General features: G+C 57.8%; 1 protein-coding gene across 1 annotated transcript; it reads right to left on the minus strand.

Annotated features, from left to right (window-relative positions):
- Nucleotides 1-13,364: 13,364 nt before the first annotated feature.
- TMEM119 (transmembrane protein 119) lies at nucleotides 13,365-18,589 on the minus strand. The gene is made up of 2 exons (XM_069497323.1): nucleotides 18,521-18,589; nucleotides 13,365-14,449 (listed from the first exon to the last, which is right to left on the minus strand). Exon 2 carries the CDS (start codon nucleotides 14,433-14,435, stop codon nucleotides 13,611-13,613), a length of 825 nt encoding a protein of 274 aa, XP_069353424.1. The 5' UTR covers nucleotides 14,436-14,449; nucleotides 18,521-18,589; the 3' UTR covers nucleotides 13,365-13,610.
- Between the last annotated feature and the right edge of the window lie 5,202 nt (nucleotides 18,590-23,791).

Genomic DNA, 23,791 nt, shown 5'->3' on the forward strand with positions numbered 1-23,791 from the left:
TATACACAATGTTTTATGAAAAGATGAAAAGAGATGGTCATCATTTTCTCTTGCTCTTTGCAAGATAACAGATTGACAACTCAAAGTGAGCCTTGAACATTCTTTTTGTAATTTCACTGGTTTGTGAAATCCTGAAATCTGGGAAACGTTGGCTTAGGTGACACCCTAAAGCTATGGCACAAATACGTAAAGAGCACCCAGGGAATAAATTTAAAATCCAGATTTCCAGGCCGAGGCTTCTTCGGTCTGGGCAGGTGGTTCCAATGCCCCTGACTTGAGAACCTTGTAGGTTTTGTGTGGTGGCAAATGAGCCAAGCCATAGGGAAGAAACTTGTCAATTCTGTTCCACACGAGTATACTTAAGTGGTTCATCCATACACGTTCAGTGCACTAAAGTTTAAAAATCCCTCATTCAGACATGAATAGCATTCTAATTGCTGTCCCTCCTACCCGGATCTCTCCCCATTCTAAACTACCTACAGTCACACAAATCTCGGAGGCCCAATTTTCTAGTAAAAACAATACTGAGCCAAGCATGGTGGCTCACACCTGTAATCCCGGCAACTCGGGAGGCTGAGGCAGGAGGATGACTTGAACCCAGGAGTCCCAGGCTGCAGCGAGCTATGATAGCACCACTGTATTCCAGCCCAGATGACAGAGCTAGACTGTGTCTCTTAAAAAAAAGAAAAAGAAAAACACATACTGAAATGCCATCTACCATAGTCTCCAATCTCCTTCAGCTTCAAAAGTAAGATGTGTTTGTTTTTCTGATTGTTGTTCAGGCATAGGCTGGCTGCCTCGCCTCTTAAATATACCTCCTTTGTTTAAAAAAAAAATGCTCTGGGTTCTGGTGGAGGGCACAGAACTTCAAAGGCCGTTCCCTCCATAGTCTGTGGAGGCAGCCACAGACCAGGGCTTTTATAAGAATCTCAAATTAGAACCCTGGTGGAACCATGTAAAATTGTTCCGTGTGGCATGTTCTGCTATTTAATTCGGTTTCTCTGGGCTGAGCTGGTCTCTCCCTTTAGTACATGTGGCAACACCACGATTCCCCACTAATTTTGTGATTTTTTTTTTTTAAATGAAACATTTCTGTCCCAGTTAATTTTCTGAGAATTGAAAGTGAATTCTGCACATGAGAAGCAGTTCATAAACAGCCCGAGCAATATTGCCAGAACAGCCCAACCCTCAAGACATGCTTGTGCTGCTGCTATAAAAAGAAATGAATATTTTTTAAATTCTCATGAAAGACATGCCTTTTCCCAGACAAATCTAGTTTTAGCCACACGAGGGCGTCGTGTACCCTTCCACGAGCTGAAGTCGAGATTTGTGCCTCTAGGTGGGTCTTACCATCTCTTAACAAACTCTTGCATGGGAAATACTGACAGCTAGTTAAATCGGTCTGTCGAGCCCCCTGTGTTCCATGCTGGGCCCTTAATTAATCCTGTTAATTCTCATGACAACCCTCCAAGGTGGGAATTATTTCAAACAAGGACACTGGCTCAAGAGGGCTTGGGCCAAATGACCAAAGCCCTGGGGGCTCAGGTTCTGATCCCAGCTCTGCCATGATCTCTCCTCGTGACCTTAGGCAAGTATTAATCTCTCTGAGCCTTGGTTTCCCTTTCTGGAAAATCAGAATACCAGCGCCTAAGTCATAGGATTGTTGTGAGGATTAAGTGAATAATCCCAGGTACAGTGAAAAAAGCTCAGCACCAGGCATGTAGTAAGTGCTCAATAAATGTTAGCTATCATCCCCTTCATCACCATGACCACCGTCACCATCGCGGTCATCATCGTAATCGTCATCACCACCGTCTTCATCACCATCATCATCACTATCACCATCATCATCACCACCATTATCATCACTGTCATTGTCATCACTATGACCATCACCATCATCATCATCACCACCACCATCTTCGTTACAGAGTGGATTCGAAGCTGCCCCGGAGCTAGAGATTAGCATGCCAGGCGGGTGTTTATTTGGGGGTATTCCTGGGATCAGCACCTGGAGAAGAGGGTTAAGAAAGGATCGGGCAGAGGGAAGAGACAGCAGTGTGGCCCCAACAAAGGTCTCTCGGTCAACCCCATGGGAAGCTCTAAATCGGGGGGCCCCTCTGTGCTGTCCTGCCCCGGGGCCTCTATCGCTTACAGTCTACAAAGTTTATCACACTGTTGGGTTCAGGATTTCATCGTCTCACGTTTTCTCCAAATGAGATTTTCATTTTCCAAGAAGAGAGAAGCTAAGGGCGATGTTTATCACCGAGGACTAAATGGCTGGAATTCCAGGCATCCATTGGGCTCACTGGGGGCAAAGGAGTTTGTGGGAGTGTCTCACATTGTCCCATTGGCCCTGCAGCACCAGAATCTTGCTCACTTTCCCACCACAGCCGGGCCCCTGGGGACCATCTCCCATCACGGGGGCGCTCATCTACTCCAAACCCCAAAGGCTCGGGACAAGGCGAGCTTGTCCCCTGCCAAGCCCGCTTGGGCAGCCACCAGGATCTGCGTCCCCTCTTGGCCCTTCCCACCCTTTCTTCTTGCGAGCTGACACAGAGGCCGGTCCCTTCTGGCTGAGCTAAGTAGCCCTCGGCCAGCCAGCGCAGGGCCTCTCTCATTTGTCCTCCTCATTTGGACAACCTGAGAGGGCTTGTTTGCAGGACTCAATGAGATTGCATGGACAAAGTGCCCAGCCCAGGTGGGTACACAGGAGGTGCTTACTAAATGCTCATGTGTCCATGGGACAGGACAAGGAGTCATGGGGGTGGCCAGCCCCTGCCTGACACTGAGCAACAGCTCCCCAAGGAACCTCTCTCTCTGGCCCCCAAGGCCTGGCCTGACCCGGACTCTGCCCACCTCCGGCCTCACTCAGTCCCCTCCTGTCCCACCAGCCTCCCTGCTGTCCCCAGCGCAATCCTACCTCAGGGCCTTTGCACTTGCTGGTCCCACTGCCTGGAGCCATCTTTCCCTGAGCTTTGCAGAGCTGCCTCCTCCCTTCAGGCCTCACCTAAATGTCATCTCCCCAGACAGGATGCCCCAACCCCCCTGGCCACATAGAGACGCACGCCTGGTCACCATGTCACCACACTGCGAATTTGCTTTGCAGCACACATCACTCTGGGTATATCTTGCTCAAGGGGAGGCCGTGTCTGAGGAGTCACCGTGAAATCTCTGGTGCCTGGATACCCCAACAATGCAGGAGGCGCTCCTGAAAGTTCCTACCTTGCTACGAGTCCTCACTCTCAGTCAGGGGCCTGGAGAAAGCTCCAAGACAAAAAAATCCATTCCTAACTCCCTGGGCAAATCTTTCTCCCTGTCCACATTTGCAGCTTCTCTGCAAAAACGAGGGGATTGGATATGATGAACCCATACTCCCTTCCAGCGCAAACAAAAAGATTCCGCAGACTTGGAGAACTTCTCAGTTCAGCCAATAAACCAGCTCACGCCAGAACATGATTCATCTCTGCCGATTCTGCCTAGCAACGGGGCCTTCTCCCCGCACCCCAAACCAGCTCCCTCCTCAAGAAGAATTCCTGCCCCACCGCACTCCCGCCCAGCCCCCGGCGTCCTGCGGAGGAATGCAAGGCTTCGAGAGCCCCTCCTCGCCTGTCCTGTCTGCCAGCAGCGTTTTAACCCAACCTCAGAACGTCTCCGGCGCTGTCTGGACAACTGTGCCCCTCCTGGGATTAGCACAGGAAGCAGCAGCAGAAGTCGGGCGGGCGAAAGCGCTGACCCAGCACGGGGAGATCATTTCTACCCTGATGCCTCGCCCTCCTCCCCGCCGGCTCCTCCACGGAGCACAGGGTCTGCATTTTAGGCAGGGAGCAAGAAAAGAAGAGGCAGGGAGCGTGCAAGGAAGGAAAGGGGAGTCCACACTAGAGACAAAACCAGCTTGTTCAGATAGTTTGGGGGTATTTCCAGTTTCCCACGGGGCAGGGTTGGGGGGGCAGTGTTGGCGGGGGGAGAAAAAAAACACTCTACCATCATTTTAGTAGAGACTGGAAAGCATTTGATAAACTTCGATGTCCACGTGCGACTCAAAGCTTGGCAATCCAGGCAGAGAAAGAAATGTCCTTAACTTGGGAAAGGACATCTACCAGCACATGACAGCAAACATCTCGCCCACTGGCCAAACTCTGGATGCATCCCCATTAAGATCGGGGACAAGGCAAGGACGCTAACAACTACTGCCTTGATGACCACCGTGACCACCACCTCCACCTCTACCACCACCATCGCCACCACCGCTAGCACGCCATATTGAATAGACATTCTAGCGATTGCAGTAAGACACACGTACACACAAAACAAGTGAAGAGCATAGAAAGGAGGTGATGAAATGGTCCTTTCTGGAGGCTTCTATCATCTACCTGGAGACCATTCTTGAATGAGCACTGGACAGAGTCAGGTGACCTGGGCCAGACATTGGCCCTGGCCATGACCTTTCTGGGCAACTTGGGGTCTCAGTTTCTCCATCTGGAGCCTGAATGGTGGGAGGAGACCAATCGTTTGCAAACTGTGCTCCGCTAAGCCTTAGAGGCCCCCACGGGAAAAGGGGGTTGCAAACACCTTTGTGCAAACAGGTGGCCCCAGGTGTCCCGTCCGCTTTGAGGATACAACGCCACTTGCATTGGACTTATACGTTAGGATTCCTAGTAAGAGTTTCTTTGAACAAGAGATTCTGTGCCCCAAAAATGTTGAAAATCACTGGATACACAACCAACGCAAGTAGAGACAACAGACAGAAGCAGGTGCCTCACGGAGGAGGAACTCCAGAAGGAGTTCTCACCCATTGACCTGGCAAAAAGACTGAGGACTGGCAGTGTTGGCAAGGGTATAGGGAAACCGGCACACTCTTCTACCAGGATGGGAATGGAAATCGGATTATGAAGAGTCATTCGGTAGCCCCTCTGAAAGCATTATGCACGTACTCTTTGACCCGGCAAACCTGCCAGTAGAACTTAGCTGGCAGGAGCGCTCCACATGTCTGCAAAGACATGCCCGTGCAGGATGTCCCCAGATGTGTGGGATGACACGAGACCCTCTAACTCTGCCATCTGTGATCTCCCTCCATGAGCACGCCCAGAGCCTGTTCCAGCTGCCACACCTGACCCGGAGGAACCCTGAGCTGGCTCCATTCTAGCAGCAGCCAAAGCCCAAGTGAGTGGAAGTCTGAGCTCACACCTCAAACGGGTGACTTCCACGTGTGAGTCTAGACCCTCCTGTCCATGCAGCGGGGCTGACCTCCGGAGCTCCGAGCTCTTTTCCCTCATGTAAGACAGGCCACAAACCACAAGGAGCCTGAGCTCCCAGGGCAGAACTGAGGTCTGAGCCTTAACACACTGATAGGCACGTGGGTGGTTTCCTTTTGGTCATTTATGCTAAACAACACTGGCACGCGCATCCTCGTAAGTCATCGTAGCAGCCACACACAGGTATTTCTGTAGACAGGTTCCAGAAAAGAAATTCTGGATCAAAGGACAAACACATTTACAACATTGGTAGATGCTGCCCATATGACCCTCCAATAAAAACATTTATCTCCCACCCCATCTGCTCAAAGCCAGACAATGCAAAGAATCAAATCTGAGCTGGGCATAGTGGCTCACGCCTGTAATCCCGGCACTTTGGGAGGCCGAGACGGGAGGATCGCTCGAGCCCAGGAGTCCGAGGCTGCAGTGACTTTATGCTCAAGACGCTGCACTCCAGCCTGGGCAACAGAACCAGACCCTGTCTCAAAAAAATAAAAAATTAGAATCAGATCTGGACAAAGACAAGATGTTCTTATCTTAAGAGAGGTCGTGGGAAGAATTCAAGCGTGTTTCTAATGGGCTCCCTGACGGCCAGCCCAGTCTGTCCAGCCAGAACTCTGCTGTAGGCCAAGCTGTAGGGAAATTAGCCTTTGGGCTCAGTCTGCTTGACTTAAGTTAGACAGCAGAAAGAACTTATTGAGAATGAGGGGTTGTTGGATCATGGAGAGAGGACCAAACAAGCTAGGAGATTTCTCCTATGGGTCTCTTAAAACGGGGAGTGGTCTCTCTGGGTTGGATTAAAGGGGAAAAAACATCCTGTGGCCCTTTCCCCCAGGCGCTAACGATAATGCTGCCCATGGGAACACGGGGTGTGGGACCCACTAGCTCCAACGCAAGCCTCGTCCCTCCCTTTGGAGATGCAGCTAAGGCCCGGGACAGCCAGCAACGTGCCCAGCTGGCACAGCCAGGGAGGGGGCAGAGCCGGCCCCCCACCTTGGGGCTCCCAACCCAGGGCCAGGGCCTGCTCCGGGACCCCCCCACCTCCGCATTCACCTCTCTGAAGAGCCTCTGAGCTGCGCACCTGGACTCCGGCCCCGGGGCCATGCAGCATCTGGGGCACTGGAGTCCCACAGACCTGGCTTGGTCATTCACCCGCCACGTGCCCTGGCGCAGGCCACTGCGGCGTGCTCCTGGCTTCCGCCTCTACAGGATGCGGAGAAACAGCAGCCTACCCGGGTGGCGCGCGGGGTGCCAGGCTGGGGCGCGCTCCACCCGCGTGGACGCCTCTCCGGGCTGGGTGCGCGCATGCGCTGACTGTGAACAGCCCCGGGCGGCTGCGCTCAAAGCCTTTGTTGCTGCCTTTCCTCTCTGCAGTCCACGAGGGACGCAGCACCGGCACCTGTGAACACACCTGTAGCCTCCAGCTGAGCCGGGGGACCACGCGGAAGTTTGGACATATTGACCTTGAGCCCCCTCCCCCAATGCATTCATTCCTGCACGCATGCGATTGCGGCCAGGATGAGCAGTGGTTAGAGCACTCGCTATAGGTTCTAACAGCCCCAGGAGGTTCAAAGCTCGGCTCACTTTCTAGCTGTGTGACCTTGGGCAAGTCGCTTCACCTCTCTGAGCTTCTGCATCACTCTCTGTGGAAGATGGATAATAGCAATGGCTCCCTCCGCTTGCGGAGGACCCCGTGTGTAGAAAGTGCTCAGCCCCATGCCTGATACACGGTGGTGCTCAAGAAGTGATGGGAATCTTAACGGTGGGATTTGAACACTGAGGAAGGACAGAGGTGGGAGATTCGGGGGCCAAGGGGGTTTCCTGGAGCCCCTCACTTCACAGCCCCCCAGGGCGGGTGCACAGGAGGTGACCAACTCGCCCCCCCATGTCATGCTTCCCCTCCGCTCCGCTCCTCCTTCAAGGGCCCAGCCTTGAGGGGGGCTTAGCACTCCCTTCTCAGTATATATTGAGCACCTACTGGGTGCCCAGCTCCACTCTGGGCTCTGACAAGCAGGGCTCTGAGGAGGGGCCACCCAAGCCCAGAGCTCAGAGCCGCCTGCAGCTCCTTGGAGCTTCCCCAGGGCAGGCACAGCAAGGATAATCAGAAGAACTGACAGAAATGGGGCCTCTACTCCATCCCGGGCCCTGGACGTGGAATCTGAACCCTGAGATTGGAACCCAAGTCTCTTGGGACATGAGTCACACACCTCGTGATCTTCCTTCCCCCGCTGTGCCTGGAGGACGTTCCCACCCAGAGTGGGTGCTGACGGTTTATATAGATGGGAACACGACAGAGAGGAGGGAGGTGTTCCCGGTCCCCTGGTAACTAACCCAGCTGGGTCCCCCCGCTTTTGCCTCCCCCCAGAAATAGCCCTGGCACCTGCCCCAGATGGGCCCAAGGCCTGGCACCCCCACCCATGTCTCCAGCCACAGTGGCCCAGACAACGTCTAAGCCCTGGTTGTGGTCACCGCACCCCAGAGGGAAACAAGAAACAGCTGAGGCATGACCCTTGACCCCCACTGGGTACAAGGATGGAATGGCCCTTGCGCCATCCAGGGGTGACATGAGCCTGTCTCTCTTCTCTAGCCACGCCACCCGCCCCCCCGTGGGTCACATGTCTGCCTGGCTGCTGGCCCCACTCTGGTCTCACCACCACTTCCAGTGCCCTGCCCCCCCCCCCAGGAAGAGATGTTGAGACTGCAAAGTTCCAAGAGTCTAAGCATCACTGACCTCAGGATCCTGAAGATTCTAAGCTAGACTGGAAGAACAGGTGACTCTAGAACAGCCAGACATTTGGAGACAGACGTCGTCCCCTTTTCTCTCACTCGAGCACTGAACTTCCCAGCTTAGAGCCAACAGCAGCTGTGAACGTTCATTCAGCACCCATGGGGGGCCTGTTCTAAGCACTTTCAGTAAATGAACTCAACTCCCACCAACTCTAATAAGCACAACAATAATGGTAGGGACCACCGTGATTCCCATTTCACAGATGAGGAAACTCAGGCCCAGAGAGGTTGAGTGACTTGCCCAAGGTCACACAGCTGGGAGGCGCTAGAGCTGGGATTCCAACCCAGGTCATCCGAAGCCTGTGCCCCTGACCATCATGCTACACTGTCCTGCACATAAAGGGCATTCGCATTTCTTAGCCTCGCGTTATTCTGGGGTGGGGGGAAGGCTGGGCAAGGGCTGTGGCCCCAGTGTCCCCAGCCCTGCCCCTTGCTCTCTCCTGTCCTCCACCCCTGTGCAATCCCCGTCCCTCCTCTTCCCCTTCCAGCCCCACCAGTGGAGTCTGGTACCCCAAACCCTAAGGGAGAAGCCACAGGTGGCCACCCACGGGCCTGGACCCTCCAGCCTCCCAGGGCACCCCCAAGTGTCGCTGCAGGGCCCCAGTGGGAGGTGGACACCGCAGGGGCCTCTGGCATCAGCGTCCCTGGCAAGAGCAGATTTACAAGCAGGGCTATTTTTGACTTTGCAGCTGCCATCATAAACCTCGGACCCTCCTGGGGACGGGGAAGCAGCTGCGGGGAAGCCTCCCAGCCCTGGAGCCAGCGTCAATCCTTCCTGCTATTTCAGAGCAGCCGGAGGAATCCTGAAATTAAAACCTCCTGAAAAAATGGCAAACCCCTGTCCCACTCTAGACAGGCGGGATCTTTCCCCCAAACCAGATGACGAGCAGAGCTGGACACGGATCAAGACTGCCCATCGGAGACCCGATGTCCACCCCGCTCAGCACAGCCCAGCCGCTGTCTGGTCCTCACGTGGCCGAGTGTAAAATGAAGGGCTGGGCTAAATCCGGAATCCTCGCACTTTGATGTACGGGAGAAGCACCTGCAGAGCTATTAATAAAACAGCACACGCTGACTCTGATCCCTCTGCTCTTCGAAGCTTCCCTAAAGTCACTTTCTGCTCAAACATTCCCGCTGTTTAAGGCTCAACGCTCCAACTGCTGGCTGTGTGACTTCGCACAGGTGGCTTGACCTCTCTGAGTCTCCATTATTCTCCTCTGTATAATGGGGAGAAACCATGACCGTCTCATTGCGAAGGTGGTGAAGAAGAAATCGCATAACATCAGTAGTTCCTTAGCAGCTTTATCGCTAACAGCGCTAAACTGGAAACAGCCCAAATGTCCACCATTTGGGTAAGTGATAAACAAATTGTGGTTTGTTTATCACTGCAATGGAATCCATGCAATGGAATGCCACTTGGCAATAAAAAGGAGTGAAATGTGTATACCTATAGTAACGTGAATAAATCTCAGAATATTCACGAAAGAAGCCAGACCAAAAAAAGAGTACACACTGTATGATTCCATTTATAGAAAATTCCAGAAAAATAAAAATGAATCATAGTGACAGAAAGCAAATCATCGTTTGCCTGGGGGTTGGGGAAGGGAGGGAGGATGGAGAGGAGGCTTAAGAAGAGGGTACAAAGGGATACGAGGAAACTTCTGGAGACGACGGATATGTTCATTATCTTGATTGTGGTGATGGTTTTAGGAGTAAATACGTATGTCAAAAATCAGCAAATTGCACAATTTAAATATGTGCATTTGATTGGGCATCAGTTAAATCTAAGTAAAGCTATAAAAAATAATATTGGTAAAGCCCTGGACACGTGCATAATAGTCAATTTATTAATAGTTGCATCTGGGTGATTCTTTGATTAATTTTCCTCCCCTAGAATCCAGACTCAAGTCTGTTTTGCTAATGGTGTGTCCTCAATACCCGGCACATAGTAGGTGCTCATTAAATGGTGGTGGTTGGAAAACAGTGAGGCTATAAACCTGCTACTTTCTCCTGGGCCACCTCAGAACCCAGAGGGTTAATTTGTCCCCCCTGGGGCCTCTGTGAATGAGAACCAGGACAGACCTGACCCACAGACAGCACCCCTACCAGGGAAGAGGGACAGGGCAGGGTGGAAACACAGAAGTGGGACCCGTGATGAAATGCAGTGGGTGGGAGACACATGTCCTCACTCTGCCCACTGTCAGTAGGGGCCTTGGCCTTTGTGACAGATATGTTTTAAAATGAGCCAGGAGGTCAGCCCTGAGTAGTCCTGTCTGAGGGGCTGGACAGACCTGGGTTCAAACCCCAGCTATGCTGGGCTGTGTGACCTCAGGCAAGTCACTGCACCCCTCTGAGCCTCAGTTTCCTCATCTGTAAAATGAGAGTGGTGACATTGCTCGTTGTGTGGTCAGGGTTAAATGGGGTCATGGATGTGCCGGCACATATACCTTCCTTCAGCGTTACACATTGCATGTGCACACACATGACACCTACTGTATACTAGGCACCAGGAGAGGGTTGACGACAATGTGCCCAGCATAGGACACGCCCCCAAGCCAGCCCCAACCCCGCGCTGATCAGAGCAGGCCAGGGCATGGGGAAGGAGCCCCGCTTCCCTCAGTGGCTCCTTCGCACCCGCCACCCCCACACAGGTGACCAGAATCCCCCATTTCCACCCTGAGCTGGGGTTGCCCTCCCCTCCCCCCTTCGCAGCGACAGCAGGCCTGGCCCCGGGACAGCCCGCAGCCTGGGGGCAGCTGTGCAGTTTTACAAGCCCTGGGACAGTGGGGGCCTGTTCAGGCCCTGGCAGGCTCCTGGGCCCCTGGGAACAGTGGAACCCTCTCCCCAGGCCTCAAACCCGGTTCTCCCCGAGCCCAGCCCACCCCCACCAGCCCTTGTCCCCCTTTGTGGCTCACTGCTGGCGCCCGGCCAGATGCCTGCCCATAAAATGTCCCTGCACTATGGAAGGAGGCTGGGTGGGGGCAATCGGGGAGGCTCCCGGGAGAAGGGGACACCTAAGGATGAGGGGGGTTAGCAAGGCAGCAGGTAGTGAAGGGTTGGGAGGGGTGGAAGGGTGTCTCTGGCAGAGGGAACAGCAGCTGTAAAAGCTCAGAGGTGAGGTTGACTCCTGCACCGGTGCTCGGGCCACCTCTTAATCCACCCCCCCACCAGTTTTGGGAGACACAGGCTATGGCTAGAGCCACATACCACGTCCTCCAGAGGACCCTGTTGAGCACAGTGAGGGGGCTGCTGCCCAGGAAGCTGCAGATTGGGAAACTCAGCCCTGCCTGCTCCCCCAGGGGTCTCCAACGCCTGCTTCTGTCTTATCGGGTTTTTGTGTGTCACGGGGAAGCCTAATGCACGTCCTAGCCACACCGCAGTACCTACGACCCCGCAGGAGCTCAGCAAGAAGACAGCCCCGCCTGGGACACCCAGAAAGGCTGAGCGACGTGGGCAGAGCCACGCAGCACTCGGGCCTTCATATTTGACTGTCCCGATGTTCTTGGCAGGCCTTGCCAAGGAAGGGAGGGCCCTTCCCCACTGAGCAAGACAGAGGCCATTGTGTGTCGTGAAACCCAAACCCCCGGCCCCCTCCGGATGGGGGTGGGGTCGGCCTCCCTGCCCACCCACCCGGGGATCCCAAACACCTCCCAGCCCAGCCACATCTGGATTCCAGCTGGCAGCTCCCCGCCTGGAGCGGAGGGGGAGAAGTGGCCGCAGGAACTTGCCATCAGAGGCGAGGAGGAGCCTGGCGGGCGAGGACACGAAGGCAGAGGGCTCCAAACCCAGATCCGGGGCCAGGGTGCGGCGAGCCTGGCGCTGACCGTGAGACCCAGCCCAGCCTTGCAGGGGGTGGGCAGCCGGGAGCCACGCCACTGCCATGTCTCCCCGGGAAGCAGAGCGGCGGGTGCCTCCCCCCCGGCCTCCGTCAGTGGCAGAGCCCGGCGTGTCACCTCCGTCTGTGTGGCCTCAAGTCCAGAGCCCGCGCCCAGCCTCTGGGAGCACCAGCACCACCCCCCCATTCCGAGGGAGCACCGTTCACCCCTCTCCTCCCCGCACCGACCTGCCCCTTCAGCCTCTAGGGCCTGGCCCATGTGTCCCCCCTCCCCAGAGAGTTGTCCCCACCCCCGTGGAACAGCCTCCCAGAAAACCAGTGAGACTCAGGCCAGAATAAAGGTTTATTGTGCCGGTGTGCCGCATCTCAGCACCCGGAGAGCTGTGCAGAGCCGGGGGGGGCCCCCAGATGGAGGGACGGAGGAGAGACCCCCCAGCCAGAGCCTCCCCAAAGCAGGACGGAGCCCGGGCCCCCTGTCAGAAACTGAGTACCGCGGACACAGGCTGCCAGACGACGTGCGTGGGCGTCGCAAACCCTCCCCTGTCCCCTGGGACTCCCCCAGCGTGGAGGTCCCCTCAAACACAGCCCCCCAGCTTCTAGGCTGCCTCGGAGTCCTGACAGCAGGGGTTCGAGCCGTTCACCCCCAGCCCGGCAGCAGTGGCGACGAGAAATTCACCCCGAGGCTGGGGTGCTTGGACGGCACCTGAACGGGGGCTGAGCCCCCAACCCCCACACCCCACACCCAACCAGAAACCTGGGGGCCCCTGCGGGAAAATTCAGTATTTTCTAGAGTGTGTGCTACAGGATTTTACTCTGTAGCTGCAAAAAAAGAAGAAAAAAAAGGACTTCTTGGGTAAAAGACGTTTGGGACGAGCTAAGCAAAACCAAATTCAATAGGAGCCTCTCCTGCAGGACTTGTCAGAGCCCTGCAGTGCTCTGAAAAGAGGTGGCGGGGGTGGAGGGGAGGTGGTTAGAGAACCAGCGTTTCCTCAACAAATTTGACCTCAAAATCTTGCTTCTTCAGGGCGCCGCAGGGAACCCACTTCGGGAAACGCTCGTTTAGGACCCTGTCACGGTGTGTGTAGGGGACCCTCACAGAAGCTTCCAGATTAGTCAGGCTCACTTCTGCCGGGGAGGCTCTGAGCAGAGACAGGGTGACACTAAAGTATTCAGGGTTGGGAGGACACAAAGGATGGCATCGTTTGCAGTTCCAAAATACTGCTTCCGGCCGGGCGCCTTGGGCCACCAGCCCCGGGGGCATCTCAGCGGCTGTCACCCAAACTCTTCCAGACACCTACTCATCTGTTTCTCTGCTACCTCGACAGAAAAGCAGCCGCGTCTGCTCTCTCACAAGGGACCTGTGAGGTGTGTCACCCGATCAATGTGGGTGATTTCATGGGCCATTTTGTCATGGTTCTAACAAGGACATGTCCCCCCCCCCCTCCTCTTCCCCTCCTGCCCCTCCTCCTCCTCCTCCTCCTCCTCAGGGCTGTGCTGTGGGATGTGTCCCCTTGGGGCCTCAGAGGCAGATGTCCCCGAGCTCGGTGAGACCCCTGGGGCAGGCCTGGGACCAGCGTCTCTGCTCGCGGTAGACAGAGACTCGGGACACACTGGGACTGGCACCGGGTGGCCAAGGAGGGGTGTCAGGAAGCAGGCGGGACTGAGGCCTTTTCACGCGCGGGGAGGCGACCGCCTGGGGTCTGACAGTCAGGGCCGGCAGCCTGAGAGGCCCGTTAGACGCTGGGGGGGACGCTGCTGCAAGCACAAGGGCTTTCGGGGGGACCCGCCGGTCCCTGGGCTTCCTGGGCTACCGAGAGAGACCCTTCCGGCCCCCCCTGGCCCTCGCCGGCTGCCTGAGCCTCCTCGGCCACCCCTGAGCACGGCTCCTCCAGCACCTCTGGCTCCTGCGCCGGGACCCCATGTCCCCCCTGGGCACCCTGCTCCACCCCCTGGCTGCCCTCCGCCACCCTCGCTCCGTCCCCACTGCCCGGGGCGGCCCTGGCAGGAGACTTGAGGTTCTGGGTGGCGGCCAGGATGTCAGCCTGGAGCTGCCGGGAGGAGTCCAGGGCCTCCTCGGGCCGGCCGTCGGGGGCCCTGTCCGGGACCTCGCTGAAGGCCCGGGGGCCCCCGGCCCGGTCACTCTGGTCCACGTACTTCTTCTTGGGGAAGGACGACGGGTAATAGGCCGAGGCCTTGTGCTTCTGGCGGGTGACGAGCGCGGCGCAGACGATGAACATCAGCAGGAAGGCCAGCGAGCCCACCACGGCGATGAGCATGACGTACTGGCGGAAGAAGTCCACGATCCCGTCCAGGAAGTTGGTGGGGGGCGAGGGGCCCGCCAGGAGCGTGGGCTGGGGTCCCAGCGTCGTGGGGCTGAGGGCCGGGGTCCAAGGGGGCGGGAGGCTCGGGGAGGAGGCCGACGAGCCCTCGGCCTCCCCGCTGCCCGCCACGTCCTCCAGGAAGGCGGCCTGGAGGGGCACAGAGTGGGCCGCCGCGGGCACAGGCCGCAGGAGCAGCAGCAGGGAGAGGACGACGCTGGGGGCCGCCGCAGAGACCATGTCGCTCCCGGGACCTGTGGGGACACGAAACGGGAGGGGAGTCAGGGTGGCACTCCAGGGACTCAGGATTCGGAAACAGGGCTCACCAGGCCCTGAGGAGGAGCGGGGAACATGAAACATATTCCAGCACGTCCCTTCCCTATGGAAGCCTGAGCCCTTGTCCCCACCGTACAAGGGACCCCATTCAGATGTGGGATGCACACCTGTCCCCCCCCACACTACCCTCTGAGGTCCTGGAGGGCAGGGGCTGAGTCTTATGTATCTCAGCATCCTCGAAGTTTTGCGCCATATCTGGTATACAATAAGTGCTCAATAAATGTATCTTGACTGGCTTGGCTGAATTAATAACTCACACTTTCCCTGCTCACCAGGTGCCAGCTCCTAGCTAAGTTTCTCACAGGCAATTTCTCGCTGCATCCAGATGTCTACCCCGGGGGTTGGGGGGAGGCGCTAGGATTAGCCCCATTCTCCGGGTGAGAACACTGAGGCCGGGAGGGGCTAGGTGACACGCCAAGGAAGAGCCGGGCTTTGGATCCAGGGAGGGATGATGGCGGGGGCTGAGTAAGTGAGTAACCGAGTGCATGACCAGGGAGCCGAGGGACAGTCCCCCCTCCACCCAGGGACTCTCTCCAGCAGCCCCCAGCCCCTCTGCGGTCCTGTCCCCCAGGGCCTTGTCCCCATGCGCTGGGCGACCGCAGAGGCTCCACATCCCAGCGGCTCAGTCAGAGGCTTTTTCAAACCTCCCCCAGCCCCGGCTCTACCTCCTTCTCCAGAAGATTCCTAGGTGTGGAGGCCTCCAGGTGTCTGAGCCGGGCAGGGGTCCCCGATGGCAGGGGCGTGCCGAGTGCATCCCACCCTGCCGCCCTCACCTCCGGGCACCAGCAGGAGGACAGGCCTGTGCCCGAGACAAAGCTGGAGCTGCCGCCCGCCCCACCCCCACTAGATGGGAACCAGATGAGCCCCGCACCTCCCCCGTCCCACCCGCTGGAAGGCGCTCCCGGCGTGAACCCCCAGACCCCATCTGGCCCAGACAGCCCGGCTGATTCATAGATTCCTCATGGCCCGAGTCTACAGAGGGGCTCAGTTTCTAAAACACTCGCTCTCCCAGCCGGGGTGAGTGGGGGCCTGGCGCAAGGACAAACCCAGGGACAGCTTGCAGTGTCCCCTGAGAACCCCTCCCCGGCCCAGCGAGGGACCTGGGTCCCTGAAGTGGGCTGGGGCTAGAAGCGTCAAGACAGGAAAGCCTTAGGAGCCCCTGTCCTGAAGCCTGAGGGGACTGAGATGGGAAGACAAAAGCCCAGAGAGGGCAAGGGGCAGGCCTAAGGCCACACAGCAATTTCATGGGGTGGAGGAGGAAGTCAAGGTTCCCAGCGCCTTGAATGCAGGTCACGCCTCAGGCCCTGCAGACGACACTATCTACTTGACAGGATTCAGGGGATGAGGTGGGGACCAGGCGGGGGCCATTCAGTGGCCTGTCACAGGCGGCCTGAGGCTTCCAGTGGCCGTGCTGTTAATTGGAATTAATTGTAGTGGCACAAATCTGGACAGACTGGCTCAGATGGCAAAAACTAAAAAAATAATTCTAGGACATAAAAAGAGGCAAAGCTACTCAAGGGTCCGTTTCAAATGAGCTGGTCATTCCGTGCTTTTCGCCTACACCCGCTGGGTGCATCCAATCCTGCAGAAGCCCTGGGCAGCGGGCGCTAGAGTTACAGAAGCGGAAAGGGGAGGTTCAGAGACAGACGGTGACTTTCCTGAGGACACACAGATGCGAAGATAACAGAGCTGGGATCTGAACCTTCCCCTGATTCCAGGAGTCCGTGTACACGCTCGCACATGCGCCGTGCACACACACCACACACGTGCACACACACCACACACACTCTGGCCTCGGATGGGCTTACAGCCCGGGGGTGGCGTGCGTCCCTTGTCAGCTGGAACAGGATCTGAGACGCCAGATGAAGCACAGGACTCTCCCCTCTCTGGCACTCGTTAGCAAAGTTTCCGACAGCGCTGGGCTGTGGGGTCTTTGTCCTGCCAGTCACAACCCCAGCCGGGAGAGACCTGTAATGGTGCCAACCGAAATGTGTCACTGCAGAGGGCAGCTATGACCGTGGGTGGCTGAAGACCTGCTCAAGTCCTGAGTCGCCGGTTAGGCTGGAGTTCGAATCCTGGCTCCACTGGGTCTAGCTCTGAGGTCTGACGACTCTGGGCTTCACTGTCCCCATCTGTAAATTGGGAGCAGGGGAGAGGAGTGGCCACAGGTTGTACCCCAGAGCTGTTAGGGTCGCCTGGGCTGACGTTTACTCAGTGCCTGGCACGGAGTAGCCACACACCCGGGCAAGGTGGGATTCAAGAGTGGCCGACCTCCTCCCCCGCAGAGGTCCAGGATGAACCAGAACTTTCCCACCCTCAGCCGACAGATGCTTGTCCTCTCCTGGTGGGCACATCTGCTCATGGTCTGCCCACGCCCCACCCAGGAAAAGATCGACTTTCTTACCCCGTTGAGTGAACCCTCCCCAGCTCTGGGCACTGAGGAATGCAGGACCAAACACGCACAGAGACACACAGACACACAGACACACATGCACACACACCCATGCATGGAGTCAGGGGTGGAGGACAAGGCCGCGGCACACAGACTGTCACTGACTCCTAAAGGCTGAGACCCTGACCCTCAGAGTCCCCTGCGCCCCACCACACCCCCCTGGCCTTCTGAGAAAGGTGGATGCAAAGTGTGGGGACACCGCCCCACCTGGGGCCAGCAGGGCCTTGCAAGAGATGGCTGTGTGACCCTGGACCAGTCCCCTGCCCTCTCTGGGCCTCAGTTTCCCAACTGTAGAGCAGAACTGTCCTTCTATAAGAAATGATCGTTCTGCCTGCCAGCGGGCCCGGCCTCCTGGGTCCGAACTTTTTTAGGGACTCGAAATGTCACAAGCCCTTAGGAGCTGCGGTCCCCTCTCGTTTCACCCAAGAAGGAACTCAGGCCCAGCAAGTCGGGGCTGAGCCCCCGCCTCTCTTGGACTCCCCAGAAGGGGGTGACTTCCCAGCTCTGTGTCCTGGGGCGGGGCATGTCACCTCTCTGGGCTTCGGTGGCCACGTCTGCACAACAGGGAGAAGGGCCGCCTCCCCTGGACCATTGTTAGGACAAGGTGCAGCAGTGCCTGGCACATGGGAGGTATCGATCAGCCGGCGCCGTGTGACTGCCCAGGACTCCCTGCCTGGAGACCATCGCACTCAGGGTTTGCTGTCTTCAAATGTGGCGAAGGCCCTACTGTGTGCATGAACGCAAACCACCCCTGAGGCCCGGGTACCCCAAGACCTCAGGCTGAGGGGCCAGAGTGGCTGCCCCACCCCCACCCAGAGACTGGTGGTTGGGGGGGAGGGGCGGCCCACAGAAACCTGGCTCCAATTAGTGGCCTTGGGCTGGGGGAGGGGGGACTCTGGCTGGAGCACTGCACCCCCCACCCCGGGGCCAGCCGAGGACAGGGACCCGGGGCCCTGGAGGTCTGGATGGGGCAGGGGGTCTGGAAGGCACAAAGTCTACACACACACACACACACACACACACACGCACACAGACACACACAGCAGCGGCACGGACACACAATACCCAGACACACAACACGGGCACACGGACTCACACAACACCTAGACACCCAGGAGGGCTCACACAGCACACAGCACGGACACACAGAGACACACGGACACACAACACAGGCACGTATGCAACTCCGGGACACACAGTGGATACCCACACACGGGCCGGCGCCGTGCACACCACCCTCACCCTCACACAGAGCCTGGAAGCGACACCCTGGCGCCCACTTCCAGAGGACAACACACCCCCCTCCACCAAGGCCCCAGCCCCGCACACCCAGCACAGCACCCGGCTGACCCCCGCGCCGCACACGCATTCCGCCACACACACGCACACGACATCAGACACGCTCAGAGCTCACACACACTTAGAGACACCCTGCAAAGTGTGTCTCCGACAGTCCCCTGCCCCTAAAGCCCCAGGCGTCCCCAGGTGCTCAGGACAGAGGAGGAGGGGACAGAGGAGGAGGGGACCCCGGACTCACCAGATCCTCCCCGCACAGGCCTGGGTGCTCCCGCCAGGTGGAGCGAGCGCTGGGGCCGCCTGGCCCGGGAGAGCGTCCGCGCGGTGCCCAGGGCTGCTCTGGGCTGGCGCCTGCCCCCTCCCTCCTCCCGGCCCTCCTCCTTCCTCCTCCGGCTGGGCTGCGGGGCCAGCTTGATTTCATTAAGAGGGTTTGGGGTGGGGACAGGGGGAGGGGAGGGGCTGCCCGGGCCACACGCAGTCCCACCCTTGCTCCCACTCCTGCCCTGGGGAAGACCAGCTGCAGCACTTCCTCCCTGACCTCGGGCCCCTGGGCCGGCCGAGACAGACAGACAGACAGACAGGGCTGTCCTGCAGCCCTCCCCCAAACGGCGGGCTGGGGTCCGGCCCGCGCCCCCACTCCCCAAAAGGGATGAGCTCCGGGAGGTCCGGAGGCCTCTGGAAGCAAGAAGGAAAATTCCCCGTCCTCGTGTGACTCAGGTTTTCCAGGCCCAGCGTGCGGCGTGGGAGCCGGGACGTGTTCTAGGGAGGCCTGTGGAGGTCCCAGCCCCAGACGGGAAGCCCAGTTCTGGCCCTGGCCAGACCCTTCCCGTCCGTCTCCAGGCCTCAGTTTCCCCATCTGTAGGGCTGGGCAGGAAGCTTTCTGAGCTTTCTCTGGCTCTGACGTTCTGGGACCTGAGCCCCCTCAGTGCCCCAGATGGAGTAACTTGAGCAGGAGTTGAACCCATTCCACAGAGGGGAAGAGTGAGGCAGGGTGAGTCCCAGTGGTTCAGGCCCTGGAACCGGGACGCCTGGCTGACCTGAGGAATCCAGTGGGTCAGCAGCCCCCTGCATCCATTCATTCGTGCCCTCATTCACTGGTTCAGCAAATGCCCCACCAGCACCCACGGTGCACCAGGCGCTGTGCCAAGAAGGTTCCGGAAGTGATTTCCAGGCAGAAGGGCACGTGGGTGAATTACTCTTTTACAAAACAGAAAGGGGTCTGTGGCAGGAGAGAGGCCAGAGCAAGGGCTTGGGGAACCCAGGACAGAGACGGACCCAGTGACAGAGAGAGCAGGGACGTTGCCGGACTGGGACACGCCTGCCATGCGCAGTCTGGGCAAGAGGAGACCCTGGAAAGGTGCTCCAGGCGGAAGGACCAGCGCGGGTGAAGGCGTGGTGGCTGGGAACACGCACGCAGCAGGGCTGGAGCGTGGAGGGAAGGCAGGAGCAGGTGATGAGAGCTGGGGAAGTCGGCAGGAGCCGGGCTAACGTCTCCGGACCCAGAACGTTCCTTACCCATCCAGGCGGCAGTAGGGAGCCAGTGAGGGTCTGGGACAGGGGAGCGAGTGAAGGAACAGCCCGTAGCCTCCCCATAGCAGCCGGGACTCTAGATTATCGTCATTCCTTGCAATGGCCCCAGAAGCGCCCCCTCACCTCCCCAAAGGGGGACAGTCATTTGTTTGGAGAATAAAAGCAGAGGCTTCCTCATCTTCTCTTGAGATCGCCCAAACCCTGCGTCCTGGAGGGAACAGGGGACCGTCCTCCCACGGGCACCCACAGTCATGCGCACGCAGGCCCCCAGGTGCAAGTGGCCACCGCAGACATGTCCTGCAGCCGCACCCACTTGAAGATGGCCTGGGGGTGTCCCAGCCCTGCCTGACCTGCCCTAGACCAGCCGCGGGTGGTCTGGTCACCGCCAGGGGGCAGGGCCACCGCCAGCCCGAGGCTGCAGTCTGGGGACGCTGGGATGCCAATGGCCATGGCATCGCCACCTCAAACAGGGCCTGCTCCCAGCACAGGTGGGCCCAGAGGCCCCAGCCCAAGGGCCCCTCTGAGTCCCCTTCCCCCGGCCCTCCCTCATCGGCAGAGCAGCCCCCGCCTGGAGCCCTGGGCCCAGGGGCAGGCAGCCCCGGGTTCAAATCCTGTCTCCACCATGGCCTGCCCCACATGGAGCCTCAGCTGTCAAATGGGTACCCAGAGTCCCTGCTGCTCACAGCTTGCTGGGGAAACCAGGGGACCAGCGAGCGTGACAGTGCCCGGCAGTGCAAAAGCCACTGGCCAAAGCCCGAGGGGACTGGTTTCGAGTTGCTGCTGTAACGCATGACCTTGAACTCAGGGGCGGAAAACACACGCATTTATGATCTTGCTGTAAGTTCCTGCGGTCAGGAGTCTGACAGGAGCCTCCCTGGGCTGATCAAGGTGCCGGCGGGACTCGTGTTCGCTCTGGAGTGTTCAGGGGACGAGTCCAGTTTCTTTGCCTTTTCAAGCTTCCAGAAGCTGCCGACATTCCTTGGCTTATAGGCACCCTCCTCCATGCTCATAGCCAGCAGCAGTGGGCTGACTCTTTTTATTTATTTACTCTTTTCTTTTTTTCTTTTTTTTTTTAGAGACAGAGTCTCGCTCTGTTGCCCAGGCTGGAGTGCCGTGGCATCAGTCTAGCTCACAGCAACCTCAAACTCCTGGGCTCAGGTGATCCTCCTGCCTCAGCCTCCCGAGTAGTTGGGACTACAGGTGTGCGTCTCCACCCCTGTCTAATTTTTTCTTTATTTTTGTAGAGACGGGGTCTCACTCTGTTGCTCAGGCTGGTCTCGAACTCCTGACCTCAAGCGATCCTCCTGCCTCGGCCTCCCACAGCGCTGGGATTCCAGGCGTGAGCCACCGAGCCCGGCCGGGTCCTTCTATGCTGCCATCTCTCTGGGTCTCTCTCCCAATTCCCTTTTCCACTTTTAAGGACGCTTGTGATGACATCGGGCCCACCCAGATAATCTGGGATAATCTCCCCATCTAAGATCCTCACTTTAACCACATCTGCAAGTCCCTTTTGCCACGTATGGTGACATATTCACAGGTTCTGGAGACCAAGCTGTGGACACCTTGAGGAGAGGGGCGTTATTCTGCTTCCTGTGCCAACGTTGCATATTATTATTATTTGCTCGCGGTGGAGCCGGAATCCTCCACCCGTGGCCCTGGGTTTTCCTCCCCCCACGAGCCGGCACTGTGCCTCAGACGCAGCAGACGCCACACGTGCTTGCAGAGAGCGGGGTGAGCCAGTGAAGCCCACTCGGCAGACACGGACACGAGGGACGTGGAGGTGTGGCCCGCCCAGGATCCACCAGCACGTCGGGGAGCAGAGCTCTTTTGTCCTGCACCCGCCCCTGTGTCAAACATCTGGAAAGGGGCCAGGCACGGTGGCTCGCACCTGTAATCCCAGCTCTTTGGGAGGCTGAGGCGGGAGGATCGCTTGAGGCCAGGAGTTCGAGACCAGCCTGAGCAAGAGTGAGACCCGCCCCCCTGTCTCTACAAAAGATAAAAAAAATTAGCCAGGCGTGGTGGCGCATGCCTGTAGTCCCAGGTTGCAGTGAACCATGATGACGCCATTGCACTCTACCCAGGGTGACAGTGTGAGACTGTGTCTCAATTAAAAAAATATAATCTGGCAATGCAACAGCCAGTCGTGTGACCCCCTGTCTTAAGGGGCCCATTCCCCACAGCAGGTCCCACTGTCCCCATCTGTCCTGTCGAAGGGCTGTCAGACCCTGTCAACACGCGCGCGCACACACACACACACACACACGCACAAAGACACACACGCTCTCCTTAAACAGAACATCCCAACCCACAATCCGAGGACACAGCACAACAATATCAGTCACCAATCAGAGCGAATAAAGAAGCCCAGAGCCCCAGCCCTGGCTCAAGCACAGCTGGGGGGGGGGGGCGCGAATTGCTGCCCCTCTCTGGCCACAGCTAGACGCGGGTTTGGACTAAACTTAAGACGACGACGCTCTAATGTTCGAAATGTCCTTCATGCTACAAGTAGTTCTCTTTTTTATGTCAACAGATTTTTTTCTAATTTTTATGGACCCATAAGAGTTGGACATATTTATACAAATATTTCTTGAGGCCTTACTTTGCACACTACCCAGGCTCAAGTGCTGGGAGACAGCAATGAACAAACAGACACGCAGAGTTTACAGAGTGGCAGGAACACCTGCAGTAAGCAAGTAAACAAAGAAATGAATATCTAACTACAAACTGGGCTAAGAGTTGGGAGGGGGTAGTTCAGGGGCCACAGGCCTCATAATCTGGTCCCAGGCCTCACAGGGTCCTCTGAGAGGAGGTGACAGTAGAGCTGCTCTTGGAGAGGAGGAGGAGGTGTTTGGAAAGACAAGGATGCAAAAGGGTTCCCAGCAACGAGAACAGCACGTGCAAAGGCCCTGAGGTAGATGGGAACACAGCACCTTCAGGGCAGCTCCTGAAGATTATTGTCACGCACGAGTCAAGGAGCCAGTTCTGCAGGGACAAGGAACTTGGTCTGTTTTGCAGTATCTGGGCCAGTGTCTGGAACACAGTAGATGCTTAATCAATGCTGTTGACCGTGTGAATGGCCACTCTGAGCTCCAGTCTTGCGTTTTCAGGTTTTGACCAGCTGACCCCCCGAGGGTGCACTCCAGCTGCTCCTCTCCCATCCCAAGAAACTCACACTCCACGTTCTCCCGTTCTGGGACCTGCCGTGGGCCCAGCCAGGGTGCTCCTTGGGGCCTGCACCATGGTGGTTCCAAGGGACGCGGGCGGGCCTGTGGCCCGACTTGGAACCTGTAATTTCAGAGGCACAGAGCGGTGGCCGGGCCCTCTGCCCAGCCTAGAAACGGTTCGGAGACCTCACCCTGCACCCACCGTGCAATTAGCAGCCGTGGCCCCACCCCCACCTCGGGTCTCCGCCAGGGCCCTCCGCATCTGAACCCGGGCAGCCGCCCTGCCCACCACAGCCCCCAGCTCCAACCCCTCCTGGGCCCAGGGCCACTTCTAATGACATGGCCCCTGAGGCCACTGGGGCCTGCCCTCGGGGCAAAAATAGTCCAGGACTTTGATGTGGCAGGAGAGGCCCGGGCTGCGGCCACATTACAGAATAGGCCTGGCCTTCAGAGGGACACCCGTGGAGCGGCCTCCTGCCTGGCAGCTCCAAGGAGGCAGAGTGGCCTTGCCCCGGCAGGCCCGAGCTCCGGGTGTGCTGTGAAACCTCCCTGGGCCTCAGTTTCTCCGTCTGTAAACCGGACACGTTCACTTATTCCCCAGCTGTTCACCGGGCACCTACCTGTGGCAGGAACTGTGCCAGGAACCGTGCCAGGCACAGAGAGACGGCAGTGAGGGAGACAGACGCTGCCACGCCTCTGCTCTGACTACCTCCCCTGCCCGGGCCGCCGTCCTCCACACTCCCTTTGCCTGACGACCCCCTACATATCGTGGCTCAGTTATCACCACCTCCAGGAAGCCCTCCAGGGAGGGAGTTCAG

This window comes from Eulemur rufifrons, chromosome 21, assembly GCF_041146395.1.
Source record: "Eulemur rufifrons isolate Redbay chromosome 21, OSU_ERuf_1, whole genome shotgun sequence".
Taxonomy (NCBI): domain Eukaryota; kingdom Metazoa; phylum Chordata; class Mammalia; order Primates; family Lemuridae; genus Eulemur; species Eulemur rufifrons.